This window comes from Heptranchias perlo, chromosome 39, assembly GCF_035084215.1.
Source record: "Heptranchias perlo isolate sHepPer1 chromosome 39, sHepPer1.hap1, whole genome shotgun sequence".
Lineage (NCBI taxonomy): Eukaryota > Metazoa > Chordata > Chondrichthyes > Hexanchiformes > Hexanchidae > Heptranchias > Heptranchias perlo.
The window spans coordinates 6534062-6553549 of NC_090363.1; the positions used below are offsets into that span (position 1 = coordinate 6534062).

General features: G+C 49.9%; 2 protein-coding genes and 1 long non-coding RNA gene across 5 annotated transcripts in view; 1 reads left to right on the plus strand and 2 right to left on the minus strand.

Moving 5' to 3' along the window:
• Positions 1-922: 922 nt before the first annotated feature.
• On the minus strand, positions 923-7590 carry LOC137305169 (E3 ubiquitin-protein ligase TRIM69-like). The gene is made up of 6 exons (XM_067973982.1): positions 6832-7590; positions 6645-6740; positions 6320-6553; positions 5259-5281; positions 5046-5161; positions 923-3169 (listed from the first exon to the last, which is right to left on the minus strand). Exons 1-6 carry the CDS (start codon positions 7489-7491, stop codon positions 2568-2570), a joined length of 1731 nt encoding a protein of 576 aa, XP_067830083.1. The 5' UTR covers positions 7492-7590; the 3' UTR covers positions 923-2567.
• Positions 7591-7734: 144 nt separating this feature from the next.
• On the plus strand, positions 7735-13298 carry LOC137305172 (uncharacterized). Its single transcript, XR_010958670.1, has 2 exons — positions 7735-8120; positions 12904-13298. It is a non-coding gene; the product is annotated as an uncharacterized lncRNA (long non-coding RNA).
• LOC137305171 (flotillin-1-like) overlaps positions 13203-19488 on the minus strand; it is a 43470-nt gene continuing 37184 nt past the window's right edge. For all 3 annotated transcript variants that reach the window (XM_067973985.1, XM_067973983.1, XM_067973984.1), the window contains 3 exons: positions 18272-18409; positions 17263-17427; positions 13203-15331 (listed from right to left, as the gene is read on the minus strand). In XM_067973985.1, coding sequence (XP_067830086.1) covers positions 15302-15331; positions 17263-17427; positions 18272-18409 — 333 coding nt within the window. In that variant the 3' untranslated portion in view covers positions 13203-15301. The remainder of the gene's footprint in view (positions 15332-17262; positions 17428-18271; positions 18410-19488) is intronic.

A 19488-nucleotide genomic window follows, 5' to 3' on the forward strand; every position in this document is an offset into this window, starting at 1 on the left:
CCTCACCTGGTGATGGTCCGAGCTCAATCCTCACCGGGTGATGGTCCGAGCTCAATCCTCACCAGGTGATGGTCCGAGCTCAATCCTCACCTGGTGATGGTCCGAGCTCAATCCTCACCGGGTGATGGTCCGAGCTCAATCCTCACCTGGTGATGGTCCGAGCTCAATCCTCACCGGGTGATGGTCCGAGCTCAATCCTCACCTGGTGATGGTCCGAGCTCAATCCTCACCAGGTGATGGTCCGAGCTCAATCCACACCAGGTGATGGTCCGAGCTCAATCCTCACCAGGTGATGGTCCGAGCTCAATCCACACCGGGCGATGGTCCGAGCTCAATCCTCACCTGGTGATGGTCCGAGCTCAATCCTCACCAGGTGATGGTCCGAGCTCCGTCCGCACCGGGCGATGGTCCGAGCTCAATCCACACCGGGCGATGGTCCGAGTTCAGCACCGGCAGCGTGGAAGATGACGGAACGCAGGAGACGGACGCCTGGGAAATGTAAAGACGGTCAATTCTGGTCCTCCCTCCTCCAGTGCCCACGAAAGTTCAAGGCGATGGAGTCAGGATAGAGATTCCACCAGACATCCACCAAGTCGAGGGACCCGACCAGGTCCCTGAACCTCTCCCCCGACGACAGACACCGCGGGAGACCGGAGCGGTCCCTCGCCTCGAGGATACAGTTGAAATCCCCCCTGAGGATAATGCACTTGCAGCATCGATGGAGTCGAGGTAAGTGGACACGTCTTCAAAGGAGCCCACTTGCTGAGCACCAGCCTGAGGGGGTGAACACATTCAACAAGTGGAGTGATTCAGGAGCAGTCCGGGGGGGGGGAGTTTGCAATGCACCAGACGTTACTCCACTGGTGGTGTTCAGGCAGCTTCAATGTGGAGAAATGTAGACATATTTTTGAATATTTGGGATGTAAAGTTTTATTTTCCAAGCTCTTACAAAGGGCAGACTAATGACAACATATAGCCCTGGTCACTAACTTTATTAATATGACATAATTGGCATAATAAAATGGGAAAATAAACATTCCGGTAAATTATTGAGTTACATAAAACTTATATAAAGAGCATGCATTACTTCCTGTTCTGATAAGCTGCCTTCTAATCTAATAAACGCAGACTTTCGCTCACACTGAGAGTGTTCTCTGCTTAATAGATTGCCAGGCTAGTCGTAGCAAGATCAGTCGTATCGAAGTGATCGCAGAAGTATCAACTCCTCGATATTCTCGCTGGGAAAAAGACAGAAACTAAATCCATCTGGAAAGTTACATTTCTGTGTAGTTATGGACGTCGACATGAAATTAGTCCCACTGACACTTGGAAACACACACGGGAACCAAAACAAGGTTCCAGGATAATTACGGACGGGGAAGGCCATTCTGCCCATCTTGATCCATCCATCCAGAGAGATCTCAACATCCTCCCATCGTAGCATCAAATCGTTTCTTAAATGATTCCAGGGTTTTTGTCTGGTATTACTATATCTGGAATGTTACAACACACGTTGATGTCTTTTTGGGGTGAATTTCCAGGCCTCCCTCTGGCGGAAACAAGTTGGTAGAGCCCCCAAAAATGGTGGGCAGTGACCCTTCTCCTCTTTGCTGTGGCCACGGCAATATTTCCCCGGACCGACTACTGGTCGGGCGGTGCAGTCCCGAGTCGGGTGGTTGGCCCATTTAAAATACAAATCAGGGTCATACAGAATAGTAGGATCATACAGCATAGGAGGCCATTCGGCCCATCATGCCTGTGCTGGCTCTTTGAAAGAGCTATCCAATTAGTCCCACTCCCCTGCTCTTTCCCCATAGTCCTGCAAATTTCTCCTTATTTGCTCTATCTAAACGCTTCATGATTTTGAACCCCTCTATTAAATCTCCCCTTAACCTTCTCTGCTCTAAGGAGAACAATGCCAGCTTCTCCAGATGTGCACACGAGCCTGATGAACATTTTTTGCCTGAACTGGGCAGAGCGTGCACTGTGTACACTCCAAGCACTATCAGCTGGCAGACCGGCCAAAGGGGATCCCAAAGGAAAGTTACCCTTCATTATTGTGGGACCAGGAGGAGCAGGAGGGCTCCTCCAGACTTCCCAAAACCAGCCTTTGCTGCAGCCGCTCTGGTTGCCCCCTCTAGGCATCGGATAGTTCAACCTCCTATTAGCTTGTTGACTGATGCTCTGCATCGTTTGGCCATAATTAGCATTGCGTTTACTCTCCTAGGTCTCTTCCAGCTTTCTCCTCAGCTATTTCAGCACCATTCACAGAGTGTGCCTTGACTCACTGACAGGTTTCACTCAGTGGGAACTCTTGCCTCTCTTCCACTCCACAGACTTGAGCACATCATCCAGGCTGACACTTCAGTGCAGGACTGAGAGAGCACTGCCCATGTTTTAATTCCCCTCCCTCTCTGCACCCTGATAATTCTTGATTTTCTTGAGAGTTTTTAATTTAATTTTAGAGGAGTTTCTGGACCAGTTGCCATGAGTTTGTCCCACTGCACCGATCAAACAAACAAATATCACCAACAAGACAATGTCACTCGGTTGTACCCGCCCTGACCTCAGGTGGCGTTTGGAGTATTGCACCTCCTGTGACTGAGACTGACGCCCAGCGGTTTGCAGCTGGCCCGGCGGATTGTCAGCGGTGCTGAGTTTTCCCCGCCATCGTTCACTCCCGGATTGAAGAAGGGAAAGATTCTCTCGGTGAAAGTGTGGGTGAAAGTGTGGAGATGGGACATGTTGCCCGCATTGTAAAATGACACCTGTCCGCCCTCATAGTCCAGGTACACCCCGATCTTCCGGGGCTTCACGCTCGTGGTGAGGGGGGTCTCAGTGGGGGAGGTGACGGCAACATAGACACTTATGGGATCCAGCCGCACGGTCCAGTATCCGGTCTCAGGTTTGCGTTCGATGCTCCCTTTCCTCCCGGCAGACTCTCGGGCCACTCCCACGACCCACCGAGTCTTGTCGCCCACCTCCACCTCCCAATAGCGCCTCCCTGATGTGAATCCCTCCGATCCCAGGACGCTGAACCAGGAATAAAACCTCTCCGGGGTGTCAGCGAGCGGCTGCCGTTTGTCTCCGAGTCTCACACTGGTTCGGTCCTCAGACACGATGAGCCAGGGATGGGCTGTGTTCGGATCCAGAGTCAGAGAGGCTGGAGCTGGGGGAAAGTGAAAATAACACAGTCAGTGAATTAGTTTCTTGCAGGCAGTCATAATGGGGGAGGAGAGCGGAGCAGGGAAGTGGGGAAGCTGGAGGGGGAAGGAGGAAACAGATCGATCAGGGGAGAGGAGGGGGGAAGATACAGACACCAGGGGGGCAAGAAAGAAGGGAGGAAAAAGAGTAAAAGAAGAAAAAAAGTAAGGAGTTGAACTGCTGCAGAAGGGAAGAGAGAACCAAGAGGGAGTGGAGGGAAACTAAATTTTTAAAAACTCAGGGAACAAGAACAGGTCCCTCAGAGGCTTAACACCAGAGGCGATTCACTATGATGCACCACTCTCATATCCCCACCCTGATACTCCCTCTGGATGCATAAAAGACATTCGTCTGGGACGAGTGGAATATTTCCTCAAAATGACTGACAGAATAAGCCTTGGTGACACTTTCAGGAGCTCGACTGCAATCCAGTGCTTGCTCCCCACGTCCGCGGCGAACACCAGCCGACTCCATGCCCCTCGCCACTCCTCCTCCCTCAACGGGCAGACAAAGCCTCGTTCCCAGGCTTCCTGTCCCGCCCTTGGTCAAGGACATGAGTTTTGCATCAAGAGGATGCCGTATTGTAGAGGAGGAAAGGTTCCGCTGGGAGGGGTGGGGAGTGGGGGTTGTTACCTCTTGCTGAAGTTTGCCAAGCATTGCAGGTTTCTGGAGGCAGTGGTGCATAGAAATATAGAAACATAGAAAATAGGAGCAGGAGTAGGCCATTCGGCCCTTCGAGCCTGCTCTGCCATTCAATATGATCATGGCTGATCCTCTATCTCAATACCATATTCCCGCGCTCTCCCCATACCCTCTGATGCCTTCTGTGTCTAGAAATCTATCTAGCTCCTTCTTAAATATATTCAGTGACTTGGCCTCCACAGCCTTCTGTGGTAGAGAATTCCACAGGTTCACCACCCTCTGAGTGAAGAAATTTCACCTCATCTCACTCCTAAATGTCCTACCCCACATCCTGAGACTGTGACCCCTCGTTCTGGACACACAGCCAGGGGAAACATCCTCTCTGTATCCAGTCTGTCTCGCCCTGTCAGAATTTTATATGTTTCAATAAGATCCCCTCTCATTCTTCTAAACTCGAGAGAATACAGGCCGAGTCGACCCAATCTCTCCTCATATGACAGTCCTGCCATCCAAGGAATCAGTCTGGTGAACCTTCGCTGCACTCCCTCTATGGCAAGTATATCCTTTCTTAGGTAAGAAGACCAAAAGTGCACACAATATTCCAGGTGTGGTCTCACCAAGGCCCTGTATAACTGCAGTAAGACATCCTTGCTCCTGTACTCAAATCCTCTTGCAATGAAGGCCAACATACCATTTGCCTTCCTAACTGCTTGCTGCACCTGCATGTTAGCTTTCACTGACTGGTGTACAAGGACACCCAGGTCCCTTTGTACATCAACATTTCCCAATCTATCACCATTTAAATAATACTCTGCCTTTCTGATTTTCCTTCCGAAGTGGATAACTTCACATTTATCCACGTTATACTGCATCTGCCATGTATTTGCCCACTCACTCAACTTGTCTAAATCGCCTTGAAGCCTCTTTGCATCCTCCTCACAACTCACTCCTCATACCTGAGGTTATCTGAGCATCCCTGTATTGGTGATGTGGGGAGAGCTGAAATTTTCAGCTGACCAGTCGAAGGCGATCCTTTTTAGAAGGTGGAATTTGTGTCATGAACTTTGATTCCAATCAGGGCCATTTTTAACTGTGATCCTTTGCGACTACTTAGTGCTTAAAAATACCCTCTCTCATATAACTTGATTCATTTTATAAAGAAATGAATTGTAAACCAAGACCAAAGATTTGAGTTTTACCAGGGTTAATGGCACCAATCATTTCTCTCCATGCTGTGTACTGTAAAGGGCCTTTGAATTTTCCGATGGACTGGGTGACATCTGCTAATGACAGCACACGATATGCCTTGCTAATCCTGCAAAAAATAATCAGTTGGTTATGAATTCACCAGAAATACTTTTCTGAGTTATTTTCCCAAACTGTGCAGAGTTTCAGTAAAGAGCATATCCTACCTCGTCTTCTGACGAGTTTCCTCCTGAAATAAATAAAAACACAAATCTGAATTGACAGACACTGGCCGTCTGTATCCGGACAGCGGAAATTACACCCAATTTATTACAAGCTGCTGATAATTCTGAATTCTCATTGCTGCCAACACACAGATAAAAAGATGATATTATAAAAAGGATATAGACTGGAGAAAGTGGAAAAAGTTACAAGAATTATACCAGAACTATCTGGAAAGACTGAATAAACTGCGGCTCTTTTCTCTACAAATGAGTGTCCTGATAGGGGCCTTTAAAATTATGAAAGGGTTTGATAGGGTAGATGTAGAGAAGATGTTTCCACTTGTGGGGGAGTCCAAAGCTAGGTACCAAAAATATGAAATAGTCACTAATAAATCCAATAACGAATTCAGGAGAAACTTCTTCACCCAGAGAGTGGTGAGAATGTGGAACTCGCTCCCACATGGAGTACTGGAGGCAAATGGTAGAGATGCCTTTAAGGGGAAGCTGGATAAACACATGAGGGAGAAAGGAATAGAAGGATAGGCTGATAGGGTGAGATGAAGTAGGGAGGGAGGAGGCTCGAGTGGAGCATAAACACCGGCATCGACGAGTTGGGCCGAATGGCCTGTTTTGTGCAGCGTAAAATTCTATGTAATTCCATGTGGGATACATTTGAAAACCAGACAGCAGAAATTACACCAAAATTATTAAATGAATCTGATAGAGACAGCATATAGTTGAAAAATCTGATTTGTGTCTCAACATCAGTCCCACTCCCAGACTGTGACTCTCACACCAAGCCTACCAGACACCCACACACTGTAACTGGATTGTAACGTGAGTTCCAGGAGAATATTAAACTCTTGTGGAAGACAGAAATAATTACAAGCTAAGCGTCGAGATCACAGCAACCCATTCCCGGGATTCTGCAGACAGTGTGGAGCTGGTTAGTTCGGTCGCAATAACAGATCTGCCCCGGATTAGGCAAACCAATCGGTTTAAATTAGTTTCGAATTATTTAGCTCAACATTGTCATCGGTTATTTTGCGCAATGTAACGCTCACCTTCAGAAATATCAGCCCGTCTTTTTGCTCCATCTGTCTCTGCAACTTTAAAAGCTGCTCCTGAATAGAATTTAAATTCTCTCGAATTTTTCGAAGGTTTATCTTCATCGTTTCCAGAATCCTCCCCTCTTGTTCCCTGAGATCTCTGATCAAACGCTGCTCTTTCTCAATGAGAATCTGGTGCATTTTAGCGAACTCGGATGTGATGTGGGTCTGCAGACTGTTGGACTGTTCCTACAAAATGAAAGGTGAAACATAATAACGTACCGCGATAAAGGGAAACAAAACTAACCAAGATCAGGAAATCAGCACAGGGAGACCTTACCCTAACTTTGGTAATCTGCCGTTTCTGTTTCAGTTCCGTTTCTAGGACGGCCGATTTCTTCTCTGTGAGAGATTCTAAACAAGATTTCAGCTGAGCCTGGGATTGGGATAGAAAAATCACAGAATGAAAAGGCTACAATACTGAAATGTGACAAAATAACCGAGTGATAAAACCTGTTCAATTTTACCTTGTACGTTTCTACAGCTTCTTTAATCGGCATGAAACGGTGTCCCCTGTGTTCCTGAGCATCGATACACGTGTAACACATCAGTTTCTTGTCAGTTTCACAAAACAGCTTCAGTTCCCCCTGATGCTCCTCACAGTGAAGTTTACTCTCCTTATCTTTCAGATTCAGTTTCAATTTTCGAGCTTTCTCGGCCAGTCTCGCTAAAGCCCAATTAACCTTAAGATTTCTGTCTGGAAACTCCCCCCTACATTCTGGGCAGAAGTTTATCCTCCTCTTTGCCCAACACCGTGTAATGCAGGAGCGGCAGAAGTTGTGCCCACATTCCAGTGAGACGGGATCGGTGAAGAAATCGAGACAGATGGGGCAATTTACATCCTCGGTCCAACTCTCTGCCTGCTGCCTGGAAGCCATGTTCGCACTCAGCATTTCCTGATTCAAATTGCTTTCAGCTTCCTGTACTTGTACAGCACCCACGTAGAGTGAGACAGAAATAATGAGACAGAGAGAGACCTTCAGAGAAAGAGAATGAGCTGAAGAGAGAAAGGGACAGAGAGAGAGAGAGAGAATGAGACAGAAAAAGACAGAGTGGATGAGACAGAGAAACAGACAGAGTATGGCAGAGAGAGGGAAAGAGAGTGAAAGAAAGAGACAGTGAGACATAGGGCTCGATTTTAAAAGGGTAATGGGATGGCAGCGGGGGGTAGGGTCAATGGGCGCGCTATGATTGGCTGTCAGCTGGATTTAAAGGGCCATTGCGCCAATGGATTTTGCTGGGGTCAAGAGCGAGAAGACCCAATGGAGCAGCTGAGGGGTAAGGCTGCTCCGAGATTCAGCGATGCCTCACTTCAGCTGCTACTGGCCGGGGTGAGGAGGAGGAGGAGGAGGAGGAGGGGACTATTTTACTCGGACGACAGGAGGAGGCGCCCTGCCTCTGCCACCAAGAAGGCCTGGCTGGAGGTGGCAGAGGAGGTTTTTTGTTTATATTCGTTCACGGGATGTGGGCGTCGCTGGCGAGGCCGGCATTTATTGCCCATCCCTAATTGCCCTCGAGAAGGTGGTCGTGAGCCGCCTTCTTGAACCGCTGCAGTCCGTGTGGTGAAGGTTCTCCCACAGTGCTGTTAGGGAGGGAGTTTCAGGATTTTGACCCAGCGACGATGAAGGAACGGCCGATATATTTCCAAGTCGGGATGGTGGGTGACTTGGAGGGGAACGTGATGAGCAAGAGCAGCATCTCCCACACCTGCGTCCAGTGCAGGAAGCGTTTCGATGACCTAACTAGGTCAGCCAATGTGAGTACACTTTCTGATTCTCCTGCATCCCATTGGGGGACTCATTCTGCACTGCCAAGACTACTCCATCACATCACTCCTCACACCCACTTAAGGCTCATCCTCAACTTACCTGCACTTCATGAGCACTCCCTCACCTCCCCATTTGTGACCCCACCCCAATCCTGATCCAATCTGATGTCTCCGTCATTTTTTTCATTTATATTTGGTTTCTGTTAAAGTTACTAAATGTTATCATTCTCACCACTACTGCCACATCTTGCCCATTCTTGATTGTTTTTTTGTGATAGTGCCCTTTCGTGTGTTTCACCATCAATGGCGACACTTGATGCCACCCAGTGGGTCACTTTGCAGTGGGTGTATGTATAGTTGCATGACTGTTTTGTACAGGGAGGGGGGAACGGGCTTTTGTTGGCACTAGTCTTTCCAGGTGATGTGAGGACTGGACTCTTCTCACTTTCTGGTCTTATGAGAACCATTCACATATGAGTGACTCCCTGGCCTCACGAGCAGCCAGGTGAGCTGTTGCTGTGCCCATGGGTTCCTCCTCCTCCTCCTCCTCCTCCTGCTCAATGTGGATGGCAGATGTGGATGGTGGTACCCGTCTCTGTTGCGCCATGTTGTGCAGGACACAACAAACTACTATAATGCGACCCACTCTCACTGGTGCGTATTGAAGCGCTCCCCCAGAACGATCGAGGCACCGAAATCGCATCTTCAGCAGCCCTATCGCGTGTTCAATTATAGACCTGGTGGCGATGTGGCTGTCGTTGTATCGGCGCTGTTGCTCGCTGATGGGATTCCTCAGAGGTGTCATGAGCCACGTGTGCAGGGGGTATCCCTTGTCCCCGAGGAGCTGGTCCTTACGGTGTTCGGTGCGTCAAAGAGGCCCTCAGAATGAAAGAATCGCGGCAGCTGCCAGGGAATCTGGCGCACCCATGAAGAAATCTTTTGCGGTGGTCACAAACGAGCTGAGCGTTGATGGAGTGATCCCCCTTTCTGCTGATGAACAGTCCTGGCTCGTGTGGAGGTGCTCAGATTGCTATATGCATCCAATCGATTGCACCCTGTGCACGTGGGAAGCCAGCGACAAAGTGGGATCCCATTGCCCTCTCCGTCTGGCTGAGGTCATCCATGGGGCAGTTGATGTATTGTGAGGCCCTGTGAAACAAGCCGTCGGTGACCTGCCTCATGCACTCGTGTGCAGGCGACTGAGAGACGCCAGCGATGTCCCCGGTGGCACTCTGGAATGATCCGGAGGCGAAGAAGTTGAGGGCAGTGGTGACTTTAACAGCGACGGGTAATGAGATGATGCCAGGTCCAGCCGGGAGCAGCTCGGCACGAAAGAGGCTACAGATGTCTGCGACCACCTGGCGACTCACTCTGAGCCTCCGTATTCACTGCTCCTCAGAGAGGTCCAGGAAGCTGAGCCTTGGTCTGTAGACCCTCTGACCAGGGCGGTGCCTCCCGCAATGGCGCTCTCTCTGTTGTTGCCCTCTGTGCTCTTGTGTGGGTGCTGATGGCGCAGCACTGTTTTGTGGCGCTCCAAGTGGCAGAAGTGTATGCCGTGCCTGGCGAGGCTGGTGATGTTGCTCGTCCTCGGATGTAGTGGTGAATGCAGCCATGGCGTCCCCCATCCCAATGGTGACAGTTTGAGGGGGTTCGAAAAGTTGCTAAATATGTGTCAAAAGAACAAAACAAGCATTTCAATGTCCAACCGGCTGCTGGCTGAAACACGTCTCCTAAAACAAGGAATGTTTCCCACAACACGGGAAACACGCTGAGGATGAATGAAAATCGATCCCCTGCCTCAATCACCAGAAATTAACTACTTCAAATACTTAAACTATCGAAATAACTGTGTTAACTATCATCCCGACGGCTTTAATTGCCAGTGGGACTTGTGCATTCGTGAGGTGTGCGCGCACACAGACACGTCTGCGGAGAACCCGGAAGTCGGCGGCTTCCTCACCCGCTCGGGATTTCCCCGATTTTTGGAGCCCCCAACGCACCCGCACTTCAGCTTGAAAATCGAGTCCCTTGTATCCAGGAATATTTAGTCCCCAATCCTGCCCTTTCTTGAGCCAGGTCTCTGTTATCGCCACAACATCATATTCCCATGTGGCTATTTGCGCCTGCAGCTCACCGACCTTGTTTACTATGCCTAGTACATTTACACACATGCACTGTAAACCTATCTTAGACCGTCTTGTATTCTCTCTTAGTCTGAAAATGTTAATGTGCAGAGAGAACCAATTGCTAATGCCGCGTGGGTCTTAAGAACTGTGGAGAGGTTATTTGAACCCCTCGCATAATATCCAGTTGTGGGGGGGAAGGGGGGGAGGGGGGCGGGATTGGGACACGGGGGTGTCCCCCGCCCAGACCCAATTTCACCCCCCCATGGTCTTTTGAACAAAGGGTCAGAGGTGCAGCCATCACAGTTCCGTTGCTCCTCTCTGCTATTCCTGATCTGCACAGACCCGTTGTCCTATCACGTGGGGCAACTCAATCCATTATCACCGATTCATTTTGATTTTAGATTATTATGACCGTCTTATCTGTGAGGTTATGCAAGAGATTTATTAGCTTCTTGACTCATGTCGTGTCAGATTGTACCAACCGTTACTATAGAGCGTTGTAGTGGATTGAACAAACCCATATTGTTCTGTTATATTGGAAAGTGAATGGTGATCATTACACGTTGTAGATTGCACAAACCGATTAGGATTTGATAACTCCAGATGCATGGATGGCTTTAACACCCCGCTCAATGTAATTGGTAAGGATAATAATAAAATGTTTCTGTATATTCTATTACAGTAGCTTGTAGTTTCTGCTGTAGTGATATACTGATTAATAAACACACTGTTATGGGCTCAGTAATACGGGACATGATTTTCTCTGGCCGCAGCAGGTTAGCGACATTATAAACATAAGTGGAAAGATTTTCTAGCGAAGTTGCAAAACCAGCGGGTAGCACTCTCGCCTCCGAGTCAGAAGGTCGTGGGTTCAAGTCCCACTCCGCGGACTTGTGCACAGAATCTAGGCTGGCACTCCCAGTGCAGTACTGAGGGAGTGCTGCACTGTCGGAGGTGCGGTCTTTCCGAACGAGGCATTAAACTGGGGCCCTGACTGCCCTCTGAGGTGGACGTAAAAGATGGCACCAGGGATGCGGGACTTGAGTTACGCCGAGAGACTAGAGAAGTTGCTCTCCTTAGAGCAACTTAGGAGATCTTGAAACATTTGCCTGAGGAAGGAGAAAATCTCCGAAAGCTTGTGAATTTAAAATAAAATTGCTGGACTATAACTTGGTGTTGTAAAATTGTTTACAATAGAGCAGGGAAGGTTAAGGGGAGATTTTATAGACGTGTGCAAAATCATGAAGGCTTTTGATAGAGTAAATAAGGAGAAACCGTTTCAAGTGGCAGAATGGTCGGTAACCAGAGGACACAGATTTAAGTTAATTGGTAATTGGCAACATGAGGAGAATTTTTTTTATGCAGTGAGTTGTTATGATCTGGAATGCGCTGCCTGAAAGGGCGGTGGAAGCAGATTCAATAATAACTTTCAAAAGGGAATTGGATAAATACTTGAAGGGGAAAAATTTGCAGGGCTATGGGGAAAGGGCAGGGGAGTGGGACTAATTGGATTGCTCTTGCAGAGAGCTGGTACAGGCTCGGTGGGCCGAATGGCCTCCTCGTGTGCTGTAACCATTTTATGATTCTACTCTCCAGCCGGGGGGAACAGCCTCTCAGCATCGACCCCTGTCAAGCCCTCTAAGAATTTTATATGTTTCAATGAGATCGCCTCTCATTGTTCTAAACTCCAGAGAACGTAGGCCCATTCTACTCAATCTCCTGGGATTGGGATAATTTTCATACGGGAGGCGGGCGATCATGCTGTTCCCGGTGCTCCCTGGCTGCCCACTTTGTATCCTTTCTCGTGCCACATTCATTTCTCCTTCAACAACTCTTAACACTCTGTAAAGCTCCAAGTCTATCCAAGATGCTCCCAAATTCCTGACAGGATACAAGACAAAATGTGGTGCCAGATCCTTCCCTCACTTCTACTCTCCGAGCTCTCTCTCTCTCCCTCTCTTCCCCCCTTCCATCGTAACCTATCTTCTCTCTTTTTTCAGTGTTACGGGGGAAGTTCTCCTCTGGACTCTGCCGTTTTTTTTTGGTTCCCCCGAAGCTCCAACTGTGCCACCCTCTGTGCGGTTCCTCCTCTCCGCACCTTCACCGTGTTAAAGTCAAGACGTCCTCACGATGTCCAAACTCCTGCAATCTGCAGGCTTCTAAAACCCAAGCTTGACATCACCCGAGTGTCAGCCGTGGCTCAGCAGGCAGCCGTGGGCAGCACTCTCGCCTCTGAGTCAGAAGGTTGTGGGTTCAAGTCCCACTCCAGAGGGTTGAGCACAAAAAATATGCTGACACTCCTAGTGCAGTACTGAGGGAGTGCTGCATTGTTGGGAGGTGCTGCCTTCTAGAGGAGAAGTCAAACTGAGGCCCCATCTACCCTCTCAGGTGGATGTAAACGATCCCACGTCACTGTTTGAAGATGGTGTCCTGGCCAATATTTATCCCTCAACCAACATCCCTAAAACTGATTATCTGGCCATTATCTCATTGCTGTTTGTGGGATGTTACTGGGAGTAAATTGGCTGTTGCATAACAACAGTGACTACATTTCAAAAGTATTTTATTGGTTGTGAAGGACTTTGCGACGTTGTGAGGTCATGAAAGGCGCTATATAAATGCACGTTCGTTCTTTCCTTTTTCAGCTAGGGAATGACAGAGGTTTCAACATCCCCAGGTGAAGGACAGCAGGGGAAAAGCACCATCAAATTCACCAGTGTCCCTGCTCTCCTGTCTAGCTGGGAAGCGCGCACTTGTGAACATCAGATGAGTACCGAGGACCAGCGTTGGCTGTGATGCCTTCTAAAAAGGTGAAGATCCTCCCTCCCACAAGCCGACGGATCTGTGTGCCAGTGTGATTCAAGGGCTCCGGGTGAGAACTCGAGCAGGACCGACCCGTTCCCTACCCACCATGACCAAGCCAATAAATACCGAACAGACGCCAGACAGCCATGTTATTTTATTTCACTTTGTAAGAGCAGATGGACAGTGTTCGAATATTGTCAGTAACTTAGAGTGTGTCCAAATGCTCGACCAAGAAGGGTTAAGCATCAAGGCAATTCTATGTAATATATACAGAACATATTTCAAAACACAGCAGGCTGAATGTTCTCTAATAGTGTAGTGAATGATGTCTTGACATAAAATTCTTTGAACTATTTTAATACACTGATTAATCAGTCTCAAATATTTGTTTTTAAATTAGATTAACGACTGTGTTTAAAACAGCTGACAAAAGAATTTTATGAGACCGTGTTAACTGAGTCCGACAACTGATCTTAAATCCCAAAAAATGAACGACAGACCTGTTAAAAGTTTTGGTCTTATCTGATTTAAGATGCCTTTATTCCAGCTGCGGATTTAAATGGGGAGCTGCCCTGGCGCTACAGAAAAATAGAAACTGGCTAGACAGAGAGATGCTTAGATACAAGTCTTGGATTGTTTTGATCTCTGCCAGAGGTTTGTAGTTACTCCACACACAGGGTGTGTTGAAGAGAATGATGCAGGTGCGACGGGAGGAGGGGGGAAAAGGAGGAAGAGGGAGGGGGGAAAAGGAGGAAGAGGGAGGGGGGAAAAGGAGGAAGAGGGAGGGGGGAAAAGGAGGAAGAGGGAGGGGGGAAAAGGAGGAAGAGGGAGGGGGGAAAAGGAGGAAGAGGGAGGGGGAAAAGGAGGAAGAGGGAGGGGGGAAAAGGAGGAAGAGGGAGGGGGGAAAAGGAGGAAGAGGGAGGGGGGAAAAGGAGGAAGAGGGAGGGGGGAAAAGGAGGAAGAGGGAGGGGGGAAAAGGAGGAAGAGGGAGGGGGGAAAAGGAGGAAGAGGGAGGGGGGAAAAGGAGGAAGAGGGAGGGGGGAAAAGGAGGAAGAGGGAGGGGGGAAAAGGAGGAAGAGGGAGGGGGGAAAAGGAGGAAGAGGGAGGGGGGAGGAGGAAGAGGGAGGGGGAGGGGGGAAGGAGGAAGAGGGACAATGAACATGGTCACTCGAGACTACAAAATACACATTCAAAAGGGCACATCCTACGGAAGTCTCACATTCCTTCTGTTCTGGTCATGCCGACATCACTCGCAACTGCAGGGACTTTTGGGCCAATTATCTGCCGCTTTTACCTTGTGGTGAAGCAGTTTCAAATAACACACCGACACTGAGGTAGTGCCAGACCTGGGAGAAGGGAGGACGCACCAGGGCAACCTGGCTCCCTCGCCCGCAGTGATGCCCAGGTCACCTCCAGTAGACCATCTCAGGCTTCCTGCCGTACGAGTGTGTGAAACCCAGCTTTTTGTTTAACAAAAAAAACCTCCCTCTGGATGGTTTGAACGTCGAGAGAGACTGCACTCCCGCCACGGCCTCTCTTCCCACCATTGACATCGAAGCAGTCCGTAAATGGATTTTCACTGTCAGTGAATAGTGAGAGGTGCAGCTGGGAGAATATCGTTCTGAGCACAGTTCCCGTGGTACAACAACACCTCTTTACAAAAAGAAACTGATGAAAATAGAGTTTGACAAACATGTTATCATCAAGGCACTGCTCCTTTAGAAAAAAAAATTAACAATTTTGTTCCTCCCCCTCCCCAATATTTCACCAGAATGCAACGACCTTGGCAGTTAGCTGCGATTAAAACCACAGACATGGGTCACTCCCTGACTTACTGTCAGAATCGACGAAGACAGATTCCAGTTATGAAGTGGAGGAACGCACGACATCATTGTGGCTCAAAAGACTTACAAAAAACAATAAAATGCACAAGAAAGAACAAATTTGACCTTTCCCAAAATAGGTTTCAAAGATTCAGGAGAATAAAACTGGAGCACAATTAGCTACAGGATCACCCATCCAGATGTGTCGCTTTCCTTCTATTGAGATTAACAAACACGACAACAGTGATCAGGAGTATAAGGTCACATCAGGGTATAAAGTTAGGTGAGAAAGACATGCAGACTAAACAGTGGCACGGAGGCTAAAACACATGCAAAGGCGGGTCCCCCGGGGTTCGCTTGCTTCAAAAGCTGACCCGATGCACACCTTTCATCCGTTTTCTTGCTCTCTGCCAATTTAGGACATCCGTCCGGGTTTCATGGACCCCTGCACACAGAACGGGAAGTGGGGGGGGGGGGGGGGGGAAAGGAAGGAAAGAGAATTTGGAGTTTAAAAGTCGCAACTTTCTTCCGCAAATTCGCGATCAAAAGCTTTTGGCGTCTGTCAGGTAATCCACAAGGCGCAACTCAGGCAGGAGAATTAACGCCATTTGTACGAGTGTTGAACACGGGTTCAGGAACGGTTTTCCCGTGGCTCAGTGAATGGATTTACCGCTTGGTACTGAACTACAGCGACCAGGAATGCCCGAGGATTGATCCTGGGTCTGTGCTGAGTTGCTTGATCTCGGCCGTGGGCTGATGCGGTCCTCCCTAACCTCGGGGGTGAATAGGTGGAACGCTGGTTTTACACCCCGTCCAATATTACTCTCCGTGACGGGTCAGGTTAAAATTGCCCCTTGAGTAGGGGGAAATTGATTTATCCGGTGACCCACACTGCACTTTTGGTGTCACCGCTATCAGATGGATTGCCAACACTGACCGTAGAGGATGTCGATTTGGCGGTGTACCAGATGTTAGTCCGTTCTCTGTGTGATCGTACCCAGGAATCAGTGCATCCGGAAAAAGGACATTCCAAAAGGGGAGAAAAGCGGTGGGAAAATTTGGGGGAAAGGTTTGTGGTGTTCCGAGTTGGTGGGGGACCAACACACATCATCCAAACTTTAGCTCCTCAGATGCACGTGTTCAGTTTACAGGCAACAAAATGCTGAGACTGACTGAATCCACTCGGTACAGATCCAAGTGACCCGTCACCGTCGCCCTGCCGTATACTGTACACACAGAACAGTAGACAACACTCAGGACAAGCAACAGAGCAAATACTACATGGGACACAATCACCATCTGGTGGTGACAGACAAGGAGGGGAAAAGGACAGTGTGTGACCCATTGCACTACCCAGTCCCAGAGGGGGAAAGGACAGCGTCTGACCCACTGCACTACCCAGTCCCAGAGGGGGAAAGGACAGTGTCTGACCCACTGCACCACCCAGTCCCAGAGGGGGAAAGGACAGTGTCTGACCCACTGTACCACCCAGTCCCAGAGAGGGAAAGGACAGTGCCTGACCCACTGCACCACCCAGTCCCAGAGGGGGAAAGGACAGTGTCTGACCCACTGCACCACCCAGTCCCAGAGGGGGAAAGGACAGTGTCTGACCCACTGTACCACCCAGTCCCCGAGGGGGAAAGGACAGTGTCTGACCCACTGCGCCACCCAGTCCCAGAGGGTGAAAGGACAGTGTCTGACCCACTGCGCCACCCAGTCCCAGAGGGTGAAAGGACAGTGTCTGAACCACTGCACCACCCAGTCCCAGAGGGTGAAAGGACAGTGTCTGACCCACTGTACCACCCAGTCCCCGAGGGGGAAAGGACAGTGTCTGACCCACTGCGCCACCCAGTCCCAGAGGGTGAAAGGACAGTGTCTGACCCACTGTACCACCCAGTCCCCGAGGGGGAAAGGACAGTGTCTGACCCACTGCGCCACCCAGTCCCAGAGGGTGAAAGGACCGTGTCTGACCCACTGCACCACCCAGTCCCAGAGGGGGAAAGGACAGTGTCTGATCCACTGCACCACCCAGTCCCAGAGGGGGAAGGGACAGTGTCTGACCCACTGTACCACCCAGTCCCAGAGGGGGAAAGGACAGTGTCTGACCCACTGCACCACCCAGTCCCAGAGGGGGAAAGGACAGTGTCTGACCCACTGCACCACCCAGTCCCAGAGGGGGAAAGGACAGTGTCTGACCTACTGCACCACCCAGTCCCAGAGGGGGAAAGGACAGTGTCTGACCCACTGCACCACCCAGTCCCAGAGGGTGAGGTCCAATTCCGTGCCCCAGCACACTCACCAACCCTCAATATCTCCTTCCTTTCAGCGATCCCTGGGCATTTCCGATCGTGTTCCTGATCCTCCCACCCTGCTCACCTGGGTAATGCTGACTCCGGTGAGTCTCTCTACGGTCTCGGGGAGTCTGCTCATGATGTCCAGCACCTCACCGGTCAGTTTGGCCGCTCCCACTTCCCCATTGCCGCTGCTGACCATGGTGATCTTCTTGACCTTTGTGAACGGCTGGCTGATCTCAGCAGCTACCTGATAAAACAATAGGAAGTGAGGAGAGTGCTTAGGAAACTGTGCAATGGAATCAGAATATAAAAGCAGCGCTACACTTGCACAGATCTCACCTGCCGCACAAATATATTCTTTAATCGCTATGGCGTCAGCCGTGGCTCAGTGCGTAGTTAGCACTCTCACCTCTGAGTCAGAAGATTGCCGGAGGGGAGCGCCGCCCCGAGGGAGGTGCCGACTTTACCGATGAGACATTAAACCGAGGCCCCATCTGCCCTCTCAAGTGTACGTAAAAGATCCCATGGCTACTATTTTGAAGAAGAACAGGGGAGTTCTTCCCATTGTGCTGGACCAATATTCATCCCTCGACCAACGTCCCTGACGCAGATGATCTGGTCATTTATCACATTGCTGTTTGTGGGATCTTGCTGTGCGGAAATTGGCTGCCCGGGTTTCCCTATATTACAACAGCGGCTACACTTCAAAAAAAAAAAGTACCTCATTGGCTGTAAAGTGCTTTGGGACGTCCCGAGGTGGCGAAAGGCACTAATATATAAATGCAAGTTCTCGCTCTCTGTTTTGTTTGGTTCCTTGCTCCCCTGCTAATTACTGTTCACTCATCTGTGTTAAACTGCAACTGCAGGCCCAGGTGCCTGAAATCCCTTCTGAATCTGGTCGCACTCTGCCCCGCGCCTTCTAATTCTAGTTACTACCTGCAACATTGCAGAATTGTTTTGCTGATCGCGACCACTGATATAATAATAAAAATGGCAAAGCTCCCCCCACCCCCCCCAGAGCACGGAGATTAAAAAGTTGGAGCCAGCTCCCCCAGCCCGCAAGTCAGGGAGAGCGGTGTTGGGGCACTCACTTCAGGCAGCTTTTCCAGCAGCATGTCCACCATGGCAGCATCCTTGTACTCGTTGAAAGCCTCCGCTTTCTTGATCATTTGCTCAGCCTCGGCCTTGGCTTTGGCGTGAATAGCAAAGGCCTCGGCCTCTCCCTTCATCTAACACAGGAAACAGAGCGCAGGAAACGGAGTCAGGAACGAAAACAACAAAAACACACACATCACATCGCCGACCAAAAAACAAAATGCAGCAGCCCCGCCACCGTCTCCCAGAGTACCGCACAGCTCCTCCTCAATCACTCTCGTGGCCTCTGGTTGCCGCTGTTGGCTACACATTCCCGCCATTGTTTGCTTTACACTCTCGATGTCTTCCCCTTCCCAAAGACACGGGAGGGGCGGGGAGGCAGAATTTCCTGTTCCGCCATGACCTCGCCATCTCTGAACCTCTCTCCGGCCCTACACAGCCCTCCGAGATCTCTGCGCTCCTCCAATTCTTGCCTCTTGCGCGCACCCCCCGCCCCCCCCCCCCACCCCGATTTTCATCGCTCCACCGTTGGCGGCCGTGCTCCGCTGCCTTGGCCTCTAAAGCTCGGGAATTCCCTCCCTAAACCTCTCCACCTCTTGCTCCTCCTTTAAGACGCCCCTTAAAACCCATCTCTTTGACCAAAACTTGGGGTCACCTGTCCTAATGTCTCCTTACGCGGCTCGGTGTCAAATTTTGTCTGATAATCGCTCCTGGGAAACGCCTCGGGGTGTTTTACTCCGTTAAAGGCACTGCATAAACGCAAGTAGTTGTTGCAGTAATCGGGAGCACGGGCCCTGGCGGACTCCCCTCTTCTTAAGCCAGGGTGCTGAGGTCAATCGAAGGAGGTCGCGCTGCCTGCACTAGGGGAAGCTACGGAACGGTAATCCATGATCATTTGCTAACATATAGGAGGTAAAAAGAAAAATCACGGATGTCGGAAACCGGCCTCGGTATGAAAACAGCAAACGCTCACGAGGGAGTCAGCGGCGTTTCTCGTCTTACGACGTTTGACCACCACACACAAAACCAATGGCTCTTGTGATGAATTAAAACCTGGGAATTTCTGAGATGGTTCCTCAGTCCCTGCTCGCACCTCAAGAGCAGAGATGACCTAGAATGTGCTTCCCTTGCTCCGCAGCCTGGTGATATGGAACATAGGAACGGCTGGAGGCCATTCAGCCCCTTCAGCCTGTTCCCACCCCCTCCCTCCCCC

Bases quoted from the DNA above. Each gene is read 5' to 3' on its own strand.
- LOC137305169 (XM_067973982.1), bottom strand. From the start codon at position 7,491: ATGTCTCACTGTCTCTTTCTTTCACTCTCTTTCCCTCTCTCTGCCATA. The intron at 6,554-6,644 runs GTAAGGTCTCCC...TTCATTTTGTAG, and splicing joins GGCAGATTACCAAAGTTAGG to GAACAGTCCAACAGTCTGCA. The intron at 5,162-5,258 runs GTAGGATATGCT...TATTTTTTGCAG, and splicing joins GAAACTCGTCAGAAGACGAG to GATTAGCAAGGCATATCGTG.